Source organism: Pogoniulus pusillus, chromosome 14, assembly GCF_015220805.1.
Source record: "Pogoniulus pusillus isolate bPogPus1 chromosome 14, bPogPus1.pri, whole genome shotgun sequence".
Lineage (NCBI taxonomy): Eukaryota > Metazoa > Chordata > Aves > Piciformes > Lybiidae > Pogoniulus > Pogoniulus pusillus.
In genome coordinates, this window is record NC_087277.1 from 18,915,397 (window position 1) to 18,934,835 (window position 19,439).

The 19,439-nt window shown below is 44.1% G+C and overlaps 1 protein-coding gene across 14 annotated transcripts in view; it reads left to right on the forward strand.

The window, feature by feature from the left end:
* Positions 1-19,439, forward strand: part of ADGRB1 (adhesion G protein-coupled receptor B1) — a 313,454-nt gene that overhangs the window by 234,115 nt on the left and 59,900 nt on the right. For 8 of the 14 annotated variants that reach the window (XM_064154394.1, XM_064154392.1, XM_064154395.1 and 5 more), the window contains 4 exons: positions 4,984-5,087; positions 6,248-6,343; positions 12,985-13,087; positions 18,533-18,683. In XM_064154394.1, coding sequence (XP_064010464.1) covers positions 4,984-5,087; positions 6,248-6,343; positions 12,985-13,087; positions 18,533-18,683 — 454 coding nt within the window. The remainder of the gene's footprint in view (positions 1-4,983; positions 5,088-6,247; positions 6,344-12,984; positions 13,088-18,532; positions 18,684-19,439) is intronic. The other 6 variants (XM_064154405.1, XM_064154396.1, XM_064154402.1 and 3 more) reach the window with 1 other exon arrangement.

Consider the following 19,439-nt stretch of genomic DNA (forward strand, 5'->3'; position numbering starts at 1 on the left):
TCGTGGTATCAAGGATGGAAAAAAGCAGAAAGAACAGCTTGCTTGTAAGGTCTCAGGCAAACTGCATGGCATTAAGAAATACTTTGTTCTAATTGGAGCCTGTTTGACCCTGGAGCCAGAGCTGGGTAATGGAACAAGCATGACTCGAATGAAGTCACTTTTCAGAGTGCTCTGCAGAAAGCAATAGAAGGAAAGAGAGAAATGCAGAAACTGTAAAGAGGGGAGGGCTGGAGAGATGCCTTACGAGCAAGAAGAAAAGGGAGAACATGTCATGGAAAATGGCCAAAGGAAGGGAGGAGAGAAGACAAAAGAGAGGAAAAAAATCAGGAGAAAGAGAAGGAAATCGAAAAGATGGAAGCAGAGTGAGATTGTAAAGAAAAGGAGGAGTGTCCTTCTGCCCTGCTAGGCAGAGCGCCGAGGTGGTAGGACAGCAAGCAGCCCCGGGCAGTGGCACTCGTTATTTCCATCCCGGCTGATGTCATTGATTGCTTCTCTCCTCCCTTGTCATGCTTGGTGACAGAATTGCAGAACCTGCGACTCGGAACAACCTGCTCTGTTCCTGCTAGGTCCAGGAAAAGCTTTTCTTCCCAGCTCTCAACTGCCACAGCTTCATCTGTGTTTCATGATGCTTCTGGATAACACTCCTCAGCAGACATGGTGAGGAACAGGCTAAATGGGACCAGCACCAGTCCAGTCAGGTGGAGATCCTGTTCTCCTATCCTTACTTTTGCAGACAACCAGTTTACTCCTTGGTTGTGCAGCTGGGACTCTCCCCTAGAACTCATTTCTCGCTTACCTTGGCACTGTCTTGCTGGTTTTCTCTTGGTATCACTATTTCTTTATAAACCAACCTTGTTTTCTCTCCTTGCTCTACTCCAAGGAAATTTCCCTTGCAAGGGTCAGATCTGACCACCTTCTGTCAGAGGGTTTAATTAGTCAGAAGCAATAAAACAAATGATGCCTCTTTTGCTAAAGGGAAGAAGTGGGGGAGGGGGAATTAGGAGGAGAGAGAAACCTCAATGATGAAGAAAGAAGGCAGAATCCTAAGCTACATGGGCTAAGCATGTAGGATTTATTATTCCCAAAGGAGTGACCTCCTGCTCTTATTGCAGCCAGTGTTTTTTGTTGTTATCCACCATTGCGATGCCAACTGCAAACCCATCAGGTCTAGTGATGAAGGAATGAGCTTTACAGCATCTCCACAGCAAAAATCCCTCTGCTGGGCATGAATTTTGTGAAAGTTTGGCTGGAGGACAATGAAGAAGGTGCAGAGCAGGATCTGTTTTTGAGGGAAGGGCTGCAGATAGACACCAGCTCTTACTCACACGTCTGGCTTCCATTTAGCCCATCATTGTTTGTGCAACGACTTTCTTTTCAGTGAGCAACCATCTGACCAAGGATGGTCCACAACATGCAACCTTTTACTTAGCTGATGGAGGATCTAGAAGGCAATTATGAGTGATGTGGGAAAGAGGATAGGGAGGACAGTGACAGAACATGAGGTTTCTGGGTGTAGAGAGGTGCCAGAGATGGTGTGGGAGGGAGGGGATTTAGGGTTACTGTGGTGGAGATACAGGAATGTAGTCTGCTTGTCTCTTAATATCCAAGCTCTCTATCTTCAGTTACTCTCGGATGGTTTGGGAATGAGTTATATGTCAGGCTTTTTTTGCTTTAATGGAGCTCCTCCCCCACTTTTATCCAGTTACCCATGAAAAGTCAGTGAAATGAGACCTACTTAAATCAAATGTCACAATCGATGCTCATCCCAGGCCACCATTTGTACAATGTGAACTCAGATTGCCGTAAGGGGGGAGCAGGGAGAGAAAAAGGGTTGAGAATGAGCTTTGGAGCAGGAAAGCAAACAACAATCTGTGTCTGAGTAGCTGGTGCTTCACAGTGTATTTATCAGGGCCATGAATCTCTGAGGTGGGACAAGGGTGTTGCTTACATGGGTCCTGAGAGAGGGTAAAAAAAGGGGAGAAACTGTGTCTTCATACTGTAGATTAGAATCATAGAATGCATTGGGTGGGAAGAGACACTCTAGTTATGTTGTTCAACGCCCCTGCAGTGAGCAGGGACATCTTTAACTAGATTAGGTTTCTCAGGGGCCCATTATGTTTGACCTTGAATGCCCCCAGGGATGGGACCTCAACCACATCTCTGGGCAACCTATTCCAGTATTTCGCTATACTTATTGTGAAGCACTTCCTCCTAATGTAGTTCTCTCTCCCATATCCTACCCCAGTGCCTGATTAAATGAGAGGCTTCAGTTCCCATCACGTTTCAGTTTATAAGGAGCAGGATGTGATATTGCAGCACTTGCAGTTTCTGGAATATGTCCAATTTCAGTTTTGTTTGATGGAAGATGAAACAAAATGTTGATATTTTCATTGAAATTTCTTTATGTTTACCTCCAAAAAAAATAAATGCTTCTAAGCCTCCACAAATATTTGGCAGGAGTGAATTCCCAGAGTGGGAATACAGTCATACCAGTTGATTTTTGTTGTTGTTGTTGTGGCCTTTCAGTACTTAAAGCAGGCTTATAGGAAAGACGAGGACAATCTTTTCAGCAGGGCCTGTTGTGGCAGGACAAGAGGTGATGGTTTTAAACTAAAAGAGGGAGATTTAGACTGGATCTAATGAAGTTTTTACTGTGAGGATGATGAAACACTTGTCCAGGTTGCCCAGAGAGGTGGTAGAACCCCTATCCCTGGAACCATCTCAGGTCAGGGTGGACTGGGCTCTGATCAACTTGCTCATGTTGAAGATGTCCCTACAGACTGCAGAGGAGTCAGAATAGATGACCTTTAAAGGTCCCTTGCAACCCTAAACATTCTATGATTCTGTGATTCTATGTCAAAAAAATGCCAGTGATCCAAGTCTTGGTAGGACTTTACAAGGGGAATCCACATGTGAGCTGAAACATTTTCTGGGAGTATTTTGGGAAGCTCTAGTTTAAGGAAGATGTAGGACCTTGCTGGATGGATTTATGAGGCTCATCACCATGTTATTCTTGCAGTTTCTGCACAGCTATTGGTAGTTTAAAGAACTAAGGTGTTGCCTGAAGTCCAGTTCCATCACTTCAACAAGTTGAATTAGAATCAGGATCCAAACCCTTTGTATGTATCTATGGTGTAGATCTGGAGAGTTGTAAGCCTGCTTTCTCATTGAGTAAACTCAAGTACAGGCACACAGGGGTAGTGACATATCAGAGCTAAGGTGGTCAGTAGGGAGGGGACATTGCACCACACTGCAGTGCCATTTGGCTTCCAGTCTGCTGCTGGCCTGCATCCAGTAAAGATCCCTCATTCAACCTGTACTCCTTTGGGTCTATATGTCACTTGGTCATTCAAGCCACTGAATGTGTCACTAAATTCTGTCTCATATCCCTTAAGCTCTTGTGCCAACCTTGCCAATAGGTCCTGTGGGCTTCACTTCAGTGTCTGGTGAGAGCTTTGCTCCTCATTAATTCCCCCCCAGATGAGATTCCAAATGTGAGAGGTGCCCTTGGTGAAAATATGCAAGTAAAGGAATTCTTCCCAAGTCCTCCAGATTTCAGGGACAATTCAGCTCAGAATTCTGTGCAGTGGGGTGGTTTGATTCTTCATCCTGATGGGCTCTGAGGATTATAACTCTACTGACGGTGGGCCTTGACTCAATGGACACATGCTTGCTTTGCCCACATGTTTTGCTGGCCAAACTCCAGGTGAGCACAGTGTTGAGCCTTCCTAATATTTTTTGCATTGCAGAGGGCTCAGTAGATTGGAACTGACACACCTTAGCCTCAGCTTCCTGGAGTCCTACTGATGAGGGATTTTCAGGTTGAGCAGCCTCATGCCTGCCAACAAAGTGGTGTAGAAAAGTCCTTAGAGAACTCCCTGTTCCATTCCAAATTTCATGTGTAATTGCCTTTTTTTTTCCTCCCTCTGTGGTAATGCCTTACTATGTCATCTCCATGGCTGTAGCTACAGGTATGGATAATATGCCAACCTAATGACAACTTTAACTGTGCTCCCATACCTCTGCATTCTGCCTAATCATTCTGAATAGAAGGTTCTCATGTGTCTGCTGCATGGTGGCTCTCTGCTTCTCTGCCTTCACGCCAGCAGAGATCATTGATGTGGAAATGAGAAACATGCCAGAGAAAAAGCCTGCAGCAGGAAAAACCAAGTGGGATCCAGATCCTCCCTCTAAGCTGAGAAGAGGGGGAGTTTAGTGATGTTAGTTTGGCATATGTTGGCTAGTGGCACAGTTAGTCCCTGTGATGCAGAGAACTAGATTAGGAGAGGTTATAGCATGTGTGTTTGTTCTTGATGTTGCAAGAGGTGATAATCAGCAGATCTTTTGTGTTCAGACAGGAAAGTACCATTCCATGTCATATTTTCCAGTAAGGCCCCCTGCATATGAAGAAATCCTTTTTGTAATAGTGTAGGAGTAACAAAATGATGGATAGTACAAGTGGAGGCTGAGTCCCTTGGGAGGATTATACATCTTGGATTTTTTTTCCCCTTTCCTTGCTTCATCTCCTGCTTTTAGAGATGGATGTTTGTAGCTGGTGGAAGATTTTTCACCTTCTTTTCATCCTCCAGCCTTCATTGCTGCCATTCCCAGAAGAGCTCATTTGTGATTGTTCTGGTGTAGGCACTGCCTTCTGCCGTTCCCTCATTAATTATCTCCATAGTTTTACACTGGATATGGAGGGACTGATCCTCTTCATGCAGTCCACACATTTTACACACCTGCCTCACCACGGATATCAGAGTTGTTAGTCAGACTTAACACTGGTGCAGAAGAAGGTCTAAACCAAGGCTGGGTCAATCAGAAATAGATCCTTGTCTTCCTTTCTCTTTATTTGTATGCACAATTCAGCATGAAGGTCCAGTAAGGTGACAGACAGCTAGGAGGAAAGTACTTGCCATGAAAATTAAGCTGATAGAGTTTGGTTTTCTTTTTGGTTTTAATCTCTTACTTTCTCTCTTTCAGAACATGGAAAAGGTGCTGGTCCCCTCTGTCACGTTAATTGTAGGCTGTGGAGTATCATCGCTGACACTTTTGCTGTTGATTATCATTTATGTCTCAGTTTGGAGGTATGGCTTTCATTCTCTACTCTTCTTGTTGGGGAACCTAACTGTCTCTTGACCTGCCAGGATCCTGGAGGTTTTGTTCTCCTATTTTGGGTGTCTGGTGTCTGAGGAAGAACTGTTTGGTGGGTTCTGCAAAAAAGCCATCATGGTGGCTTAGCTGGCATTATTCTTTCCTTTTAGTGCCAGAGAAATTAGTGCAGTGAAATGAGTGCCACGACCCCATGGAGTCACATTGTTCCGTTTTCAAAAGCCGCGTGCTGGTTTAGATGCCTTCAAACACCCCAGGAAACCTTGTTCACAGGGAGGTGGACACACACTGCCTCCTGTCAGGCAGAAGTGCTTCAACCTATTCCCAGATGGGTCTTTGATAACATCAAAACATCCACGACCCGTTATGAAAACATCTGGCCTGAAGAACTGACAGCGCTTTTCAGGAGCTTAAGGATGATAAACTGCATGGTCTAAATAACTCTCCGACCTCTTAGCTGCATTTTGCCTTTAGCTTCAGCTGCATATGGGATTCCTCAGTACATTCCCATTGCAGAGAGCTCAGGTCAGGTGCAACCTTAAATTTTATTCTTTACAGAGGCCGAAGTGATTCTGTAATGAGTTTTAATGAATGAAGTTTCACATTGGCTTGTGACCCTGGTAGATATGTTTGTGTGGACTGCATAAACTGGAGGACCCTGGATGTGCAAGGAGTTCTCCCCTCCCCACATACTACATTGCACAAGGTCTGAGTTTGTTCTACAGGAACCATGCCTCTCCTAAATCCATGGCAAACACACAGAGAGCTTCATGACTCTAAACTAAATAAAACAAAGACAATCAGAATCAAATGAATGAGAGTCAAACTGATATGGAGCGGCTCCAGAGAATATACTGGTTGGATATTACTGGTGACCCTTTTGGGAGAAGGAATCTGCTTGAGGCTCTTATTTTGTCAAGTGATTCTTCTTCATAGGAAGGAAAGAGTAAATTCAGGGTGGTGAATTGAGATAACTTCTTCTACCCTTTGACAGAGGAAGGAAATAAGAGAGTAAGAAAAATGAGCAAAAATGCACCCTTTTTTTTGTTTTGTTGATACTGTGACAGTGCATAGTGGCTGGTTAATTATGGCAAGTTCTGCGAGCTGAAGACTGATCATAATAACATTTATCTAGAACTCAGGTTTTTCCGTGCCTGGGGTATCATTGGATGTGCTCAAGTCCTTGTCCTCTCCTGCTTTTCCTCAGGCTGGGCAGCAATGAGCAGCGCTGGTAGGTGACTTACTGGTGTCACTGGTGTCAGGATCAAGTGGAAAGTTAGGATAGAAGATTAAAGAGGAAGCAATTTATGCCTCACTCTCTCTTTCCTATCAGAAACAAGTTCAGGAACAGAAACCCAAGTTCAGGCATGAGGTCAAATCAGTTTGGAGCCTGCCAGAATCATTTGGAATAACAGGATGTATTTTCTTCCAGGAGTAATGTGCCCCTCAATATTTACTGTTATTGAGGACATTAAAGTTAATTACCTGCCCTGTTTAAAGTACCCTCTTCTTAATTTCTCATTCCAGCTTTTATGTTTATGCCTATGCCCAAAATGATCAGCGTGAGGTGGGGTGCGGGAGGCTGGACATGTTTATGGGAGGCTTGAATGGCCATTTCTGAGCTAGCCAAGGATGGACATGCATTTCCAAGTGATCCTGAGACCAGCTATATCTTGATTAAAGGACTCTCTATCCTCGGTCTCTTTGTGTAAATATCTGTAAAGCATGATCAAGTGATCTCTAGAAAGTTCTCTATGGTGTTCTGAGTTTGCTTCATTTCTTCTCTGTAGATCATGTTTTCATGTTTTCTAAACTTCACAACATTCCTGTGGCTGAGCCCTGAGCGCTCCATGTGTCCTTTTTATTTTAGGCATAGCTGCTGGACATGAATGTGCTGTCCTATTAATGGTCTCAGGAACATCACTTTCAAGTCAGCGTTATCTTCTGGCTCTTACTTTGTTTTGCCCTAGATGTTATATAGTCTGATCGACAACAGCTGCAGGAGTGCTTAGAAGTGGAGTCAGCAGTACTACTCCAGCCGTTGTTGCTAAAATATAGGAGCAGTTACAAAATGGTTCTTTTTTACCATGCAGGGGAGAAACTCCTTCAAAAGAGCTGGAGAGCAACTATGTGCAACAGCATGTGTCACTAGGACAAGGGGCAATGGTTTGAAACTAGAAAAGGATAGGTTTAGATTGAACATTACTAAAAACTTCTTTTCTGTGAGGGTGGTGGAACACTGGAACAAGGTGCCTAGGGAAGTGATGGAGGCCTCATCCCTGGAGACAACAAGGTCAAGCTTGATGGGACACTGATAAACCTGATCTAGTTGGGGATGTCCCTGCTGACTGCAAGGGAGGTTGGACTAGATGACCAACCCAAATCATTCTGTGATTTTATGATTCCCCCTGCTCTAGCTGCATGATCTTCTGCGCATAGCACTCACGAGAGCTCAGCTGTTTTAGAGGGCTTTGGCTGGGAAATTTCCCATTCAGACTTCAGGACAAAGGCATCTGGAGCATGCATACATAGACTCAGCTTGAGTATGAAACACTTCTGATGAATAAGCTCACTGAGGCTGACAATCTGGAATCTTTCCCAGAATTTTGCCCAGCTAGGGTTTGTTTATACATGGGAAGCAGAAAGAAAGGGTGGGGAGGGGTGAGAAAAAAAGGAAGGGAACATGGTAAAAAAAAGGGGGTTGACAGAAAAAAGGAGCTGATCCCAGCTGATGGCTGCATATTAGAGAGGAAATTAATTTACCCTCCATTTCCCATTCAGAACCCCCAAATAATGGTTACGTCTTAGTGGCACCTCCTAAGCCATCGGTATGAACGAGTGGCACGAGCTTTTTGATGCAAGTGATCACTTCAGACACAGCCAACTTGGCACAGCATCGCTGGAAACTGGACGTTGTTTCTGTTTGACGGCTGTTGGTGGCCTGTTGGTGGACTCACTCCAGTTCCCAGTAGACAGATGGCTGCAAAAACTCTGCTGCAGATGGTGCATCTCTGGCCTTATTAACAGTCTCAACAGAGAGGTCAGTGACACAGTGGGCCATAGAAGTGATGTGACCTTGTTACAGCTCGGCAGTGGCTGTGCTGGGTCACAGCTGGAGACAGGATCTGTGTGTGGGCCACGTGCTCTACCACCCATGGGGAAAAAGAGGGGGAATTGAATGAAAAAATGATGTTTCCTCTTGACAACTGACATGAAAATGAAAAACTGGGGAGAGAAGGAACTATTAAGGGTCAGAACAGATTAAATGACTTAGTACTGCAATTCTCTTAGTTTTACTTTCCAGCACTTCTTGACACAGTGATGTTTTTGGGAGTGCCCCAGTGTGTTTTCCATCCCTGAACTCATTGCAGTTCAACAGCCTCAGAGTCAGTGACCTTTCCATAGCAAAAAGATCGATGGTTGCTATTGAATAGCTCTTCCACCAGCCCATCAGCATGTGGGGCACAGCAGAGCTTTATCACTGGTGGCAGCTGGGTGAGTGCTATCTAGCTGTAGCAGCGTGAGCTTTTCTCACTCCCTGCCCATCGAAGCCTGGGGATTGATCTAGTGGTTGTCAATGAGCTCTCAAGGGGCTTTTAACACTTGCTTCAAACCCAGAAGCTCTGCTTTGCCAGAGATGCTGAGGCACTTGGTGGCTCCGATGGGAGGTAGTAGGAATGAGTAAGTGACTGCAAGTCAGTGACTGGAGAAGGATGCATGTACACAGTGATGAAGCAGTAGTGACTTAGTGTTTGGTAAGGAGAAGGGAGAGTAATGGGGACAGAGTGACAGACTGTAGGGTTTTTCCACCTTCTCCACCTGTTTCAATGTGCACAGAGCTTCCCCACACCCTGCAGGACCCAGAGCAGAGCAGTGAGTTGGTGACTGTGGTACAGCATTCAGGGAGCAGTGAGACAGCACCCTAGAGTATCTCTGCCTTTACTGGAGATCTTTCCTCAAGCAAAACTCATCAATTTCTGTGCTTTTTCCCTCTCTGATATGAGTTCCTGACTCCTTTGGCCTGAGGGTCTGGAAAACGTGTCTCCTGAGGAGGGGCTGAGGGAGCTGGGGTTGTTTAATCTGGAGAAGAGAAGGCTGAGTGTAAACTTTATTGCTTTCTACAACTACCTGAAGTTGGAGTCAGGTGGGTGTTGGTCTCTTCTCTTAACTAACTAGCAACAGGACCAGAGGAAATGGCCTCAAGTTGTATCAGGGCAAGTTCAGATCGAAGGTAAAAAAAAAATTCTTTACTGAAAGAGTGGTCAGACATTGGAACAGTCTGCCCTGGGAAGTGATGGAATCACCATCCCTGGAGGTGTTCAGAAAACATATAGATATGGGACATGGTTTTGTGGTTGTAGTTGGGTTGGCAGTTGAATTTGATGATCTTTGAGGTCTTTTCCAACCTTAATGATTCTATAGTTATATAGAGTATGGATAGAAATAGTGATTTTTTTCATGGAGCATCCTGCACTGGAGAATAGGAAACAGAAGGAAAAAAGCAAGCATGGCAGGAGGTCATCTTAGCATACTGGGGAACTTTGGATTGAGCTGAAACATAGCATGCAATTGTTTGGTAGCAAGGTCAGGCTACTGAGGATGACAATGGAAACATTTCCAAGGAATGCAGGATTAAATTAGGAAGGTCAGACTTCAGCTGCTTTTGAAACTGGTAACACATGTGAAAGTCTTCAAGAAGGGTTTCTGTACATACATCAGCACCAAAGGATTACCTGAGAAAGTGTTGGCCTAGTGTTGAATGGGGCAAGTGGCCTAATGAGGAGTGAAGTAAAAAATGGGAAGGTACTCAGTGCCTTCATTGCATTGTTCCACTGGCAAGGTTTACTCCCAGACACCAAAGTTCCTGTTCCTGGTAGCAGAAGATACTACCCACTGTTGAGGAAGAGGGAGCTGAGGACTGTGTAAGTTGGACATTTGCAAGTACATGAGACTGACTGGGATGCATCAAGAATGTTGAGGGAGGTGCCTGATGTTGGTTGCTGTGAAACTACTCTCTACCACCTGGGAAGGTTTCTGATGTCTGGAAGAAGGCAAAAGACAGATTCATCTTTAAAAAGGGCAAGGAGAAAAATCCAGAGAGCAAGTGGATGGTCACCTTACTCACAGCCCCAGGGAAGATTAAGGAGCAAGTAGTTTAAAAGATTATTTCCTGGCAAAATGCACTAGACAGCTATCTGGAATAGATAGCACAGATTGATTTAGTGCAGATTGTGCCTGAGTGACCCATTTTCCCTTTTGTGGTGGGATGACTGCTTGCATGGACAGTGGAGAGAAGTAGTTGTTGCATATTTTGACATTACCAAGGCCTTTAACACTGTCTCACATAGCTCCTTTGTCTGCAGACCAAGGAACTGTGCACTAGGTCAGGGACTTCTCAGGTGACTTGAATGGAATTCATGCAGGCTTAAAGGGTTGTGATCATAGTTTGAAGCTTTATCAGGATGTGGGGTGAATAGGCAAGAATACAGCCAGTGAGTCAAGGGAATCAATTATTCCCCTGTACTTGACACTTTTCAGGCCACATCTGGAAAATATGTGCCAAATATTGGGCTCCTACAGTACAAGACATGTCAGCACAGTGGAGCAACTCCAGTGGAGGGCTAGGGAGCTGGAGATTATGATGCAAAAGGAGGCAAAGGGCAAAAGGCTTGGCTAGTTTAGAGAACAGGAGGCAGTTAAGGAGGGGTCATGAAGAAGTAAAACAGCTTGCAGAGGTGTACATTGAAGGTATAGAGGCACTAGCTGCAGCAGGAATAAATCCAGGAGGATATAAAGAAAAGTAATGGCTCACCACAAGAGCAGTTAGGCAGTGCAGCAAGTCGTTCAACAGAGACAGTGGCTTTTCTGTTCTGTTCTGTCCCGTCTGGGCAGAGCATTGAACTGAGGACTCGAGATGTTTTTCCCCTATCTAAATCATTCTGATTCTGCAATTTTACATGTTGCCAGCCCATGCCTTGTTTTTTGGAGATTCAGGAATCTGGGGAATAGGATGGACTCTCAGTGCATGAAGGGAAGCAATGAGAAAGGAGAGGCTTGTTTAAGTAGGGGCAAAAATATGAGGACATCTAAATTATCTTCTCTTACACTCGCATACAGACTGTGTTTATGTTTAACTCATATCTTACCTTTTTTTGACCAAAGGAGACTTTTGAAGCTCACACTAATGCCAGTTGGATCACAGTGTTATTACACAGATTTATTACATCTCATTCCCACTAGGACAGAGTCCAAAACTCCTTTTCTATCCCCTCGAAGCTGCTGACCAGAGGCTCGATGTTTTAGTTCATACAATCAAAACATGGGTAGATTGATGGCTCACTACCTTCCAGGCACAAATGGAATAGGATCCAGGTGATGCACACCATTCCATTGACCTCAGTCAGACTGACCATGAAAAGAACCGGAGAGTCATTTTGCAGCCAGTCAACCCAGTTTCTAGCTGAACTGGAAGCCTAAATTTTGTATTCTGTTCTGGGGTGGGTGTGTTTCAGGGAGGACTGCCTTTGAACCACATTTCCAACAGTCTATGTTCAACCTACTTTACATCAGTGACATTTTTGTATCCAGGAAATCATATCCTCAGCCTCATGTTCATCTAAAGGTAGAAATCAGAGGGAAGTCAAAAACAGTTTTGCAGCCTTCAGTAGGTTTAAAGTACATCTTTACTGTTGGCAGAGCACACACACACACATGCAGCAAACTTGACCTGCGCACCTATTCAGAACTTAAAACCAGCCAAAGCACAACCAACTCACTCTTGTTGAAATTAGTTAAAGAAATCAAACTCCTAGCGTATATATAGTTGATGTGCTGGAATATGGGAAATAAATCTGCATTAGCCTCTAGGGATGAGCTCATTGATTAATAGATGTTTCTAATTTCTGGGAGCATCAGCATCTACTCTTCACTCATTTAGTGTTCATGCAGGACTCTTGCCAAATCATGGAGATTATTCATGTGTATGAGGGTTGGTAGGGTTAAGTCCTGGGTCAACCCTTGAGGATTTGCATTTTTCCAGTTCCCTTTCAATTTTATTAGGTCCATTAAAGTGCCTTCAAAAAAACAAAACAACCCCCAAAACTCAAAAAACTCCTCTGTAGCCAGTGGTTTGAATTAACAGCTGTGCACATAGCTCAGCAGCAATTTGGTGCTGTGCTGCACATCACAAATCAGAAATGACAAATAGCTTGCTCCTGCTAGGTGCTGAAGGCAACAGCTTCCTAACTTGGATCTCTTATGTCCCAATCCCACAACTGTAGTTATATATTTGGCCTAGTTTTTAAGGAGTGTTAAAGCTCTCCAAAAGCCACAAATACTTCTCACTTCAGGATGGGTTGTTAGGTTAACTGAAGGGGAATGCTGAATTGCAAACACTTTGTTGTGAAGGTGCATGCGTCTGTAATCTGCTTTCATTGCCAGCATGTCTGTGGCTCTTCTTATTTGGGAATCTTTCCATGTGTTGCCTGTATGTTTCCTTTCAAGCTCCTTTTCAAGTCCCCTTTTAATCAAACAGAGCTGAAGAAGATTTGCAGCACTCTACAGTGTTTGGAGCGACTCAGGCTGGGGACCACCTGGCCCTTAGACTGTTGACTCGTGCTCATAACTCCAGCCTTGAGGGATGGAGAAATCTGTGGTCTGAGCACTGAAACCCAAGCTCTCCTTCTTCCTTTTGCCTTGTTCTTGTCTGTTTAACATACAAGATCAGCAGGAAATGGGCAAACTCTTTATCATGGCCTTCTGTAGAGCCTGGCCCAATGAAACCTGTACCTGGTTGATGCTTTTGAGAAGTAACTTAATGCAAGTTGTAACAGGATGGCTCTCCCTCCTCCTCCTCCTCTTCTCTTGCTGCAGGTACATTCGCTCAGAGCGCTCGGTCATTCTTATCAACTTCTGCCTATCCATCATCTCCTCCAACGCTCTCATCCTGATTGGGCAGACCCAGACACGAAATAAGGTAAGAGATAGGTTGGTCTTTGTTTGTTTGTTTGCTTTTTCCCTCAATTTTAGCACTGAAATGACCCATTCAGACAGCACTTCCTCATTTTTCCTCCATCTGTTAATTAGCAACATGTCAAAGAAACAACAAAGTGGCAGATTTCAATTTTCTCTCTCTCCATCTTTGATAATTTGTCAGCATCCTCAGGGCTTTGATTAAAACCAATGTGATATTTTTTGACTATCTGCCTAGAGTAGTTGGCACATGGCACAGTGAAGAATTATTGTTATTTGCAAGACTTTAACCATTTGCTGTTCTGAATAACATAAAGAAAGACAAATTGAGAAAAGGCTTAAAAAAAACCCCAAACCAAAATCACAAAACAGTACCTCAGTTTTACATTTATTTCTCCAGGAAATTTTATACTCTCAGCTAAAAGCACTTGGCAGATGTTAAGAAACAGAGCCACAAAACCCACCAGTTTTTAGGGTAGGAAATGTTGCCGGCTGCACTGCAGAGCTGAGAGCCACGAGGGACTCACTGCAGATCACAGTGTGAGTCAGGCAGTAAAGGCAAGATGGAATGTCCATATTCAAGCTGTGTGCCCTGGCTGCACGTACATGCCTTCCTGTGTTGCAAGCCCAGCTGGAGAGGCACATGTTGCCTGTGTGCCATTTCTCCAGCTAAAGTACTTTAAGTGTCCCACTATGGTGTCTGGCATAACAAATCACTGCTCATCTCTGCAAGGAGGAAAGGCTGAGAGAGCTGGAGCTGTTTAGCCTGGAGAAGAGCAAACTGGGAGGGGATCTTCTCAGTGCTTATCATTATCTTGGCTTGATGGTTAGACTGGATGGTTGGTCTTCTCCAACCAAAATGATTCTGTGGTCCTACAGATGAAAGTATGGGGGTCAGGAGGATGGAGGCAGACCTTTTTCAGTGGTTCCCAGTGAAAAAATAAGGGACAGTGGGCACAAATTGGAACACAAGAAGCTCCACCTAAATGTAGGCAAAAACTTCTTTCCTTTAAAAGTGACAGAGCAGTGGACCGGGGTGCCCAAAGAGGCTGTGGAATCTCCTTCTCTAGAGAGATCCAAAACCCATCTGGACATTGTGATCTTGGGCAGTCTGTTCCAGATGACCCTGCTTTAGCAGGGAAATTGGATTAGATGATCCTCAGAGATCCATTCAAACCTCCACTATTCTGTGATTCCATGATTTGTTAATATTTTCCTGTAGTACATTTCCCCATCTCCTCAAGTGCTCCAATCACCCCAACTCTGTTAAGCAGAAGAGTTAGGCCAGAAGTATCCTCCACTACTCCTGCTGCCAAAATCACAATCAGAAGTGAAAATGTAGTTTTTAATTAGAAGTAACCAGTGACTGGCCAGTTTGTTGTGGGGCTTTGGGGTTGTTGGGTTATTTTTTGAGCATCAGCTTTGGCAGCCAGAGCAGGCTGTCTCTTTTGGAAGCATTTTTGCAGAGAAGCCCCGGGGTTTAATGAATCACAAAGACTCATTTACATGGAGGGTTCTTTCGGTTAGGGCTGGGTTTTGTTTTAGGAAAAGCATTGCAACTCAGATGTGTGTAGAGAAGTGTGAAGAGATGTAGTCAGCCAGCTCTGCTCCTATCAAACAAGTGCCCTTCAGAAAATGTTGCTTGGCAAAGCAGAGACTGCTTTTATAGCCAACATGGCTTTCTTGGTGAAGAGCGAGCTAAGCTGTTGCTTCCCTGGGTGCATCATCTGCAACTTCAAGTGTGCTTCTAGGAGCTTCTTTTCATAGAAAGAAATACTGAGAGATGTTCAACATGGCAAACCGTAGCTGGATCGTCTCTTTGGTTAGTCTTCTTCAGTCCAAGACAGGAGGTGGCTATCTTTAGAAGGCCAACAAAGCCAGTGAAGGGTCTAGAGAATAAATCTTATCAGAGGGGCTGGGGAAACAGAGATCATTTAGTCTGGACAGGAGGAGGCTGAGGAGAGATCTCAGTGCTCTCTACAAATACCTAAAAGGAGGTTGTGGTGAAGTGGTGATGAGTGTATTCTTAGTATCAAGTGATAGAATGAGAAGAAATTGACTGAAATTGTGCCAGGGAAGGTTTACACTGGGTGTTAGGAAACATTTCTTTATAAAAAGAGTGTTCAGGTATTGGAACAGGCTGCCCAGGGAGGTGGTGGAGTCACCATCCCTGGAGGTGGATGTGGTACTTTGGGATATGGTTTAATGGCCATGGTAGTCTTAAGTTTCAGGCTGGACTCAATGATCTTATAGGTCTCTTCTAACTGAAACAACTCTATGATGCTCTGATCTTCAGCTTCTCCTACAGTCATGAGCCCAGGTTGCCCTTCGTGCCTTTTTCTCTTATGACTCTGGGCGTTCAGTGTCAGAGCTGTTAGTGGGGATTCAAAGCTCCCGGCTGTGATCGCATCAGGCAGATTAGCTCTTTGCACATACATATGCATGAGACACCACAAATAGAAATGTTATTCTTGGGTTTCCGCTCAACCAGCTAGTAAACAGTCTCTGGCAGGGAACAGAGAAAGAAAACTATACAGAGAAGGGATGAAGGAGTGGGAATTAGGACTTTTTTCACATTCAGTTATCAATAATGGAGTGCCTTAAACGGTTGGTGATTGATTTATAATTGCAGCCACTCTGGGGGAATTTCTACAATACTGTTTTTTCTGGAGATGCCAAATTCTCCCTTGATTTCCATCCATGTAACCTCAAAGGCAAGATTCCACGCCTGGACTTGCTAAGTTTTTTTGAAGATGAAAGCCTGGGAAAAGGCTAAAAAAATTACAGTCAGCAATAGCATGATACAAAAGAAATGAATGCTGCATGAACTGGCCATATCTCGAAGGCATAGCTGTGTGCTGCAAGGAAACTGACTTCTCTTAAAGGAAAACAAGGGCTAACGGCATTGACAGACTGACAAGCTCTGCTAGCTCTTTCTGCAGCATCTTGGGACATCATATTCCTGTGTTCAGATTTTTTTTCCTTACAAGGAAAGAAAAAACTGCAGCAGAGGTCGCAGATCCAAGTATGTGTGGGCCTATGATGTGGCCAAGTTCACAGACTAGTTTGAGTTGAGGTGATGGCTTTATACTGACCTAGATGAGATGTCCATAATTTTGTTGTACTCTCCTTTTTTCTTCTCCATTCCTTTCTACCAGAATTATCTGACTGAGAAAAATATACCTGGAAAAGATACCTATCTTGTGTAAAATTGGAGAACAAAGGGTTTTTATTCCCCTTTCCGAGGTGCTGGCAAACTGGGCAGAACCATGCTGGTGCAGAATGAAAACAGCTGAATGAGTAGTGTAGTGTTTGATATTAGCACACACACACGGAAAGGAAAGGAAAGGAAAGGAAAGGAAAGGAAAGGAAAGGAAAGGAAAGGAAAGGAAAGGAAAGGAAAGGAAAGGAAAGGAAAGGAAAGGAAAGGAAAGGAAAGGAAAGGAAAGGAAAGGAAAGGAAAGGAAAGGAAAGGAAAGGAAAGGAAAGGAAAGGAAAGGAAAGGAAAGGAAAGAAAAGAAAAGAAAAGAAAAGAAAAGAAAAGAAAAGAAAAGAAAAGAAAAGAAAAGAAAAGAAAAGAAAAGAAAAGAAAAGAAAAGAAAAGAAAAGAAAAGAAAAGGTCTAAAATAAGTCTCTTAAAATACATTCCAGGAAGCATTGTGTGTTTGTTAGTTTTATGTAGGGCTGTAAGGTGACGAACAGCTTAGGATTCCTTCAAAATGTAAAAATGACTTGAAATTATCATATTGGGATGTGTCATTTGTACTGAACTGTCACCCTGAACCCATTTATAGGCAGAATACCTGGGGGTTTGGTGTCAAATACAAATATGGAACCAAAAGACAGTTCCTGACTGAAAAAGCAGTCTTACTTTTATTCACCACTTCTGATAACATTGGTCTGTGCCGGCGCAAGAGTTGAGAGCGATCCGATAAAATCGTGATAAAAGACACCCTGTGCATGAGAGCTCTGTGTTAAAAGAAACTGGGGGATGAAAGAAAAAAAGGAGGAAGATTCACTGACCATAAGCTGAGTCCATGTTTCCTGATTTAACTCAAAGCGGAGAAATGCTTCATTGTAACCCTTCAACCTCCCCCTCCCCATGCCCCGAATGCCTTAACTTTATTTTTTTTCCACACAGAGTAGTTTTTAAAGTCTGTTTGCTTTCTCTTTTCCTGGGGAGCCACTGGATTTTCTTTCCATCATTTTCTTCTTGTGTACATCGATTCAGAGTTTCCAGCTCACAGATGGTGGGAATTAAGCACAGCTCTGGCAGAGTTAAACAGAGCGGCACCAATTTGCACCAGTGAAAGATTTAGCCTTACTGAGTTAAAAACAAAGACGAGCTTGTCAGCTTTCCAGTCCATCTCCTTGGCACTACGGGATTGTTCTTCATAATGCATTTGCTAGTACTTTCCCCAGTTTAATTTTAAATGGCTTAAGCTCCCTGAATTTCCCTTGAGAGACTTCCCTACAGAGTAGCAGAGCTCACCATTATGACATTCCTTCTAATGTGGTTTCTTCTTGCTTTCCCATTTTTTTTTTACTTTTCTCTTTTTCTCCCCTCTCTGCTAGTAGTTATATGCTCTTGGACAGCCACACTCCGCTCATGTTTGCAGGCCTCACCAGTAGCCATGGTTTCACTCTGCTCTCAAGAGTTAACTCTTTCACTCAGCAATCCTTCCCCGGCAGGGACACCATCTAAATTGCCCAGCTCTGATTTCATTTCTCTGGCACAGCTGGCAGTGACAGGGTGCTTTGCAGATCTTTAGAGCTGAGATTAGTGCACAGCTTGCTGTCTGCTCTGTCCTCCTCAAAAGTGTTGTGGCAATGGTTTTGATAATTTGGCCAATAAATATATCTTTGCTGAAGCAAATAAAGCACCAGGAAGGGTTGTGGGCTCAGGCTTCAGCAAAAGCGTGCAGTATAGTAGGGTAGGGGACAGTGAACTCAGGAAGTTCCACCTCAACATGAGGCAAAACTTCTCTACTGTGAAGATGATGGAGCACTGGAACAGGCTGCTCAGAGAGGCTGTGGAGTCTCCTTCACTAAAGACTTACAAAACCTGCCTGGACATGCTCCTGTGTGGCCTACCCTAGGTGAACTTAACTTTGATACAGGGCTTGGACTTTATGACCTTCAGAGGTCACTTCCAACCCTGGCTATTCTATGATTCTGTGACTCTATGTGCTGATCTTAGAGCTCATGCTTAAGAGCAGCTGATTTCCATCCAGTACTTATATTTTAAGCAAACATTTTGGTCTCTGATAGGTCAAAGCCTCTGAGAGAGGCTGTCTTCTCCCAAAATGTCTTTTTTTATCCTGATCTCCATGACTTTGCCTCCCAGAGCTGGGTTTGGAAGCATGTCCCTTGCACCTTCTGCTCTCCTACATGCTGCTCTCTCCGCCTGCTGCTCTTCTCACGTGTCCTGCTTTCCTCCTCTCTCCAGGTGATATGCACGCTGGTGGCAGCTTTCTTGCACTTCTTCTTCCTCTCCTCTTTCTGCTGGGTGCTGACCGAGGCTTGGCAGTCCTACATGGCCGTGACGGGCCGGTTACGGAACCGCATCATCCGCAAGCGCTTCTTGTGTCTCGGATGGGGTGAGGATCCTGGCTCTGTGGAGCAGCTTCCCCGGGATGTGGATTAGAGATGGTCCAAGCTACAAGACTGATGCGTTGCAGAAGGCTTGGCTGAGGGTGCTTGCAACCCTTTCAAGGGTGTTGAAAAGAGCTGAAACGGTTATAAATAGCATGAGCAAGAGCTAGTCCTGCCTGCTGCCTTGTGCACCCAAGGGTCACACAAAATAGATGAGTTGAGAGGGTTTGGGTTTTCAAAGGGTGTGATGGGGATGGTTTCTACCGGGTTTAGGTTTCTTCCTTGCTTTCTTCTTTTTTCTGTCTCTCTGTCTCTTCCCATGTGCAACCTGGAGTGAAGCAAGCTCTGAAATCCTGTCTCCATGGCAGCAGGGCCTTTTGTAGACAAATAAACTATGAGACTGATGCAGATGCTTGTAACTAATTTTTCTCCTTCTGCCTCTTCCTAAATGTTTAATTTATTAGCCTTAAATGATGTATTCTGTAGTAGCAAACAAACACAAACCCATAACCTGTGCTTTCAAAAGTGTGTGAAAGGAGCAACTGAACAAAAAGTTGCTCAAAAGCAAGCAGCCAAAAATGAAAAAAAAAAAATCAGGGAAAGGGAGGGAGAAAGATTTGTGCATCTGAGCTGGATTAGTGTCTCATTTTACTACTGAAGTCTAGCATTTCACCCCAGGCAAGGTATTTCTGGTGCTTACCAAGCACCCTGATGTGATATATCCTGGCACATCAAGAGCTGTCCTCATTCCAGCACCTGCA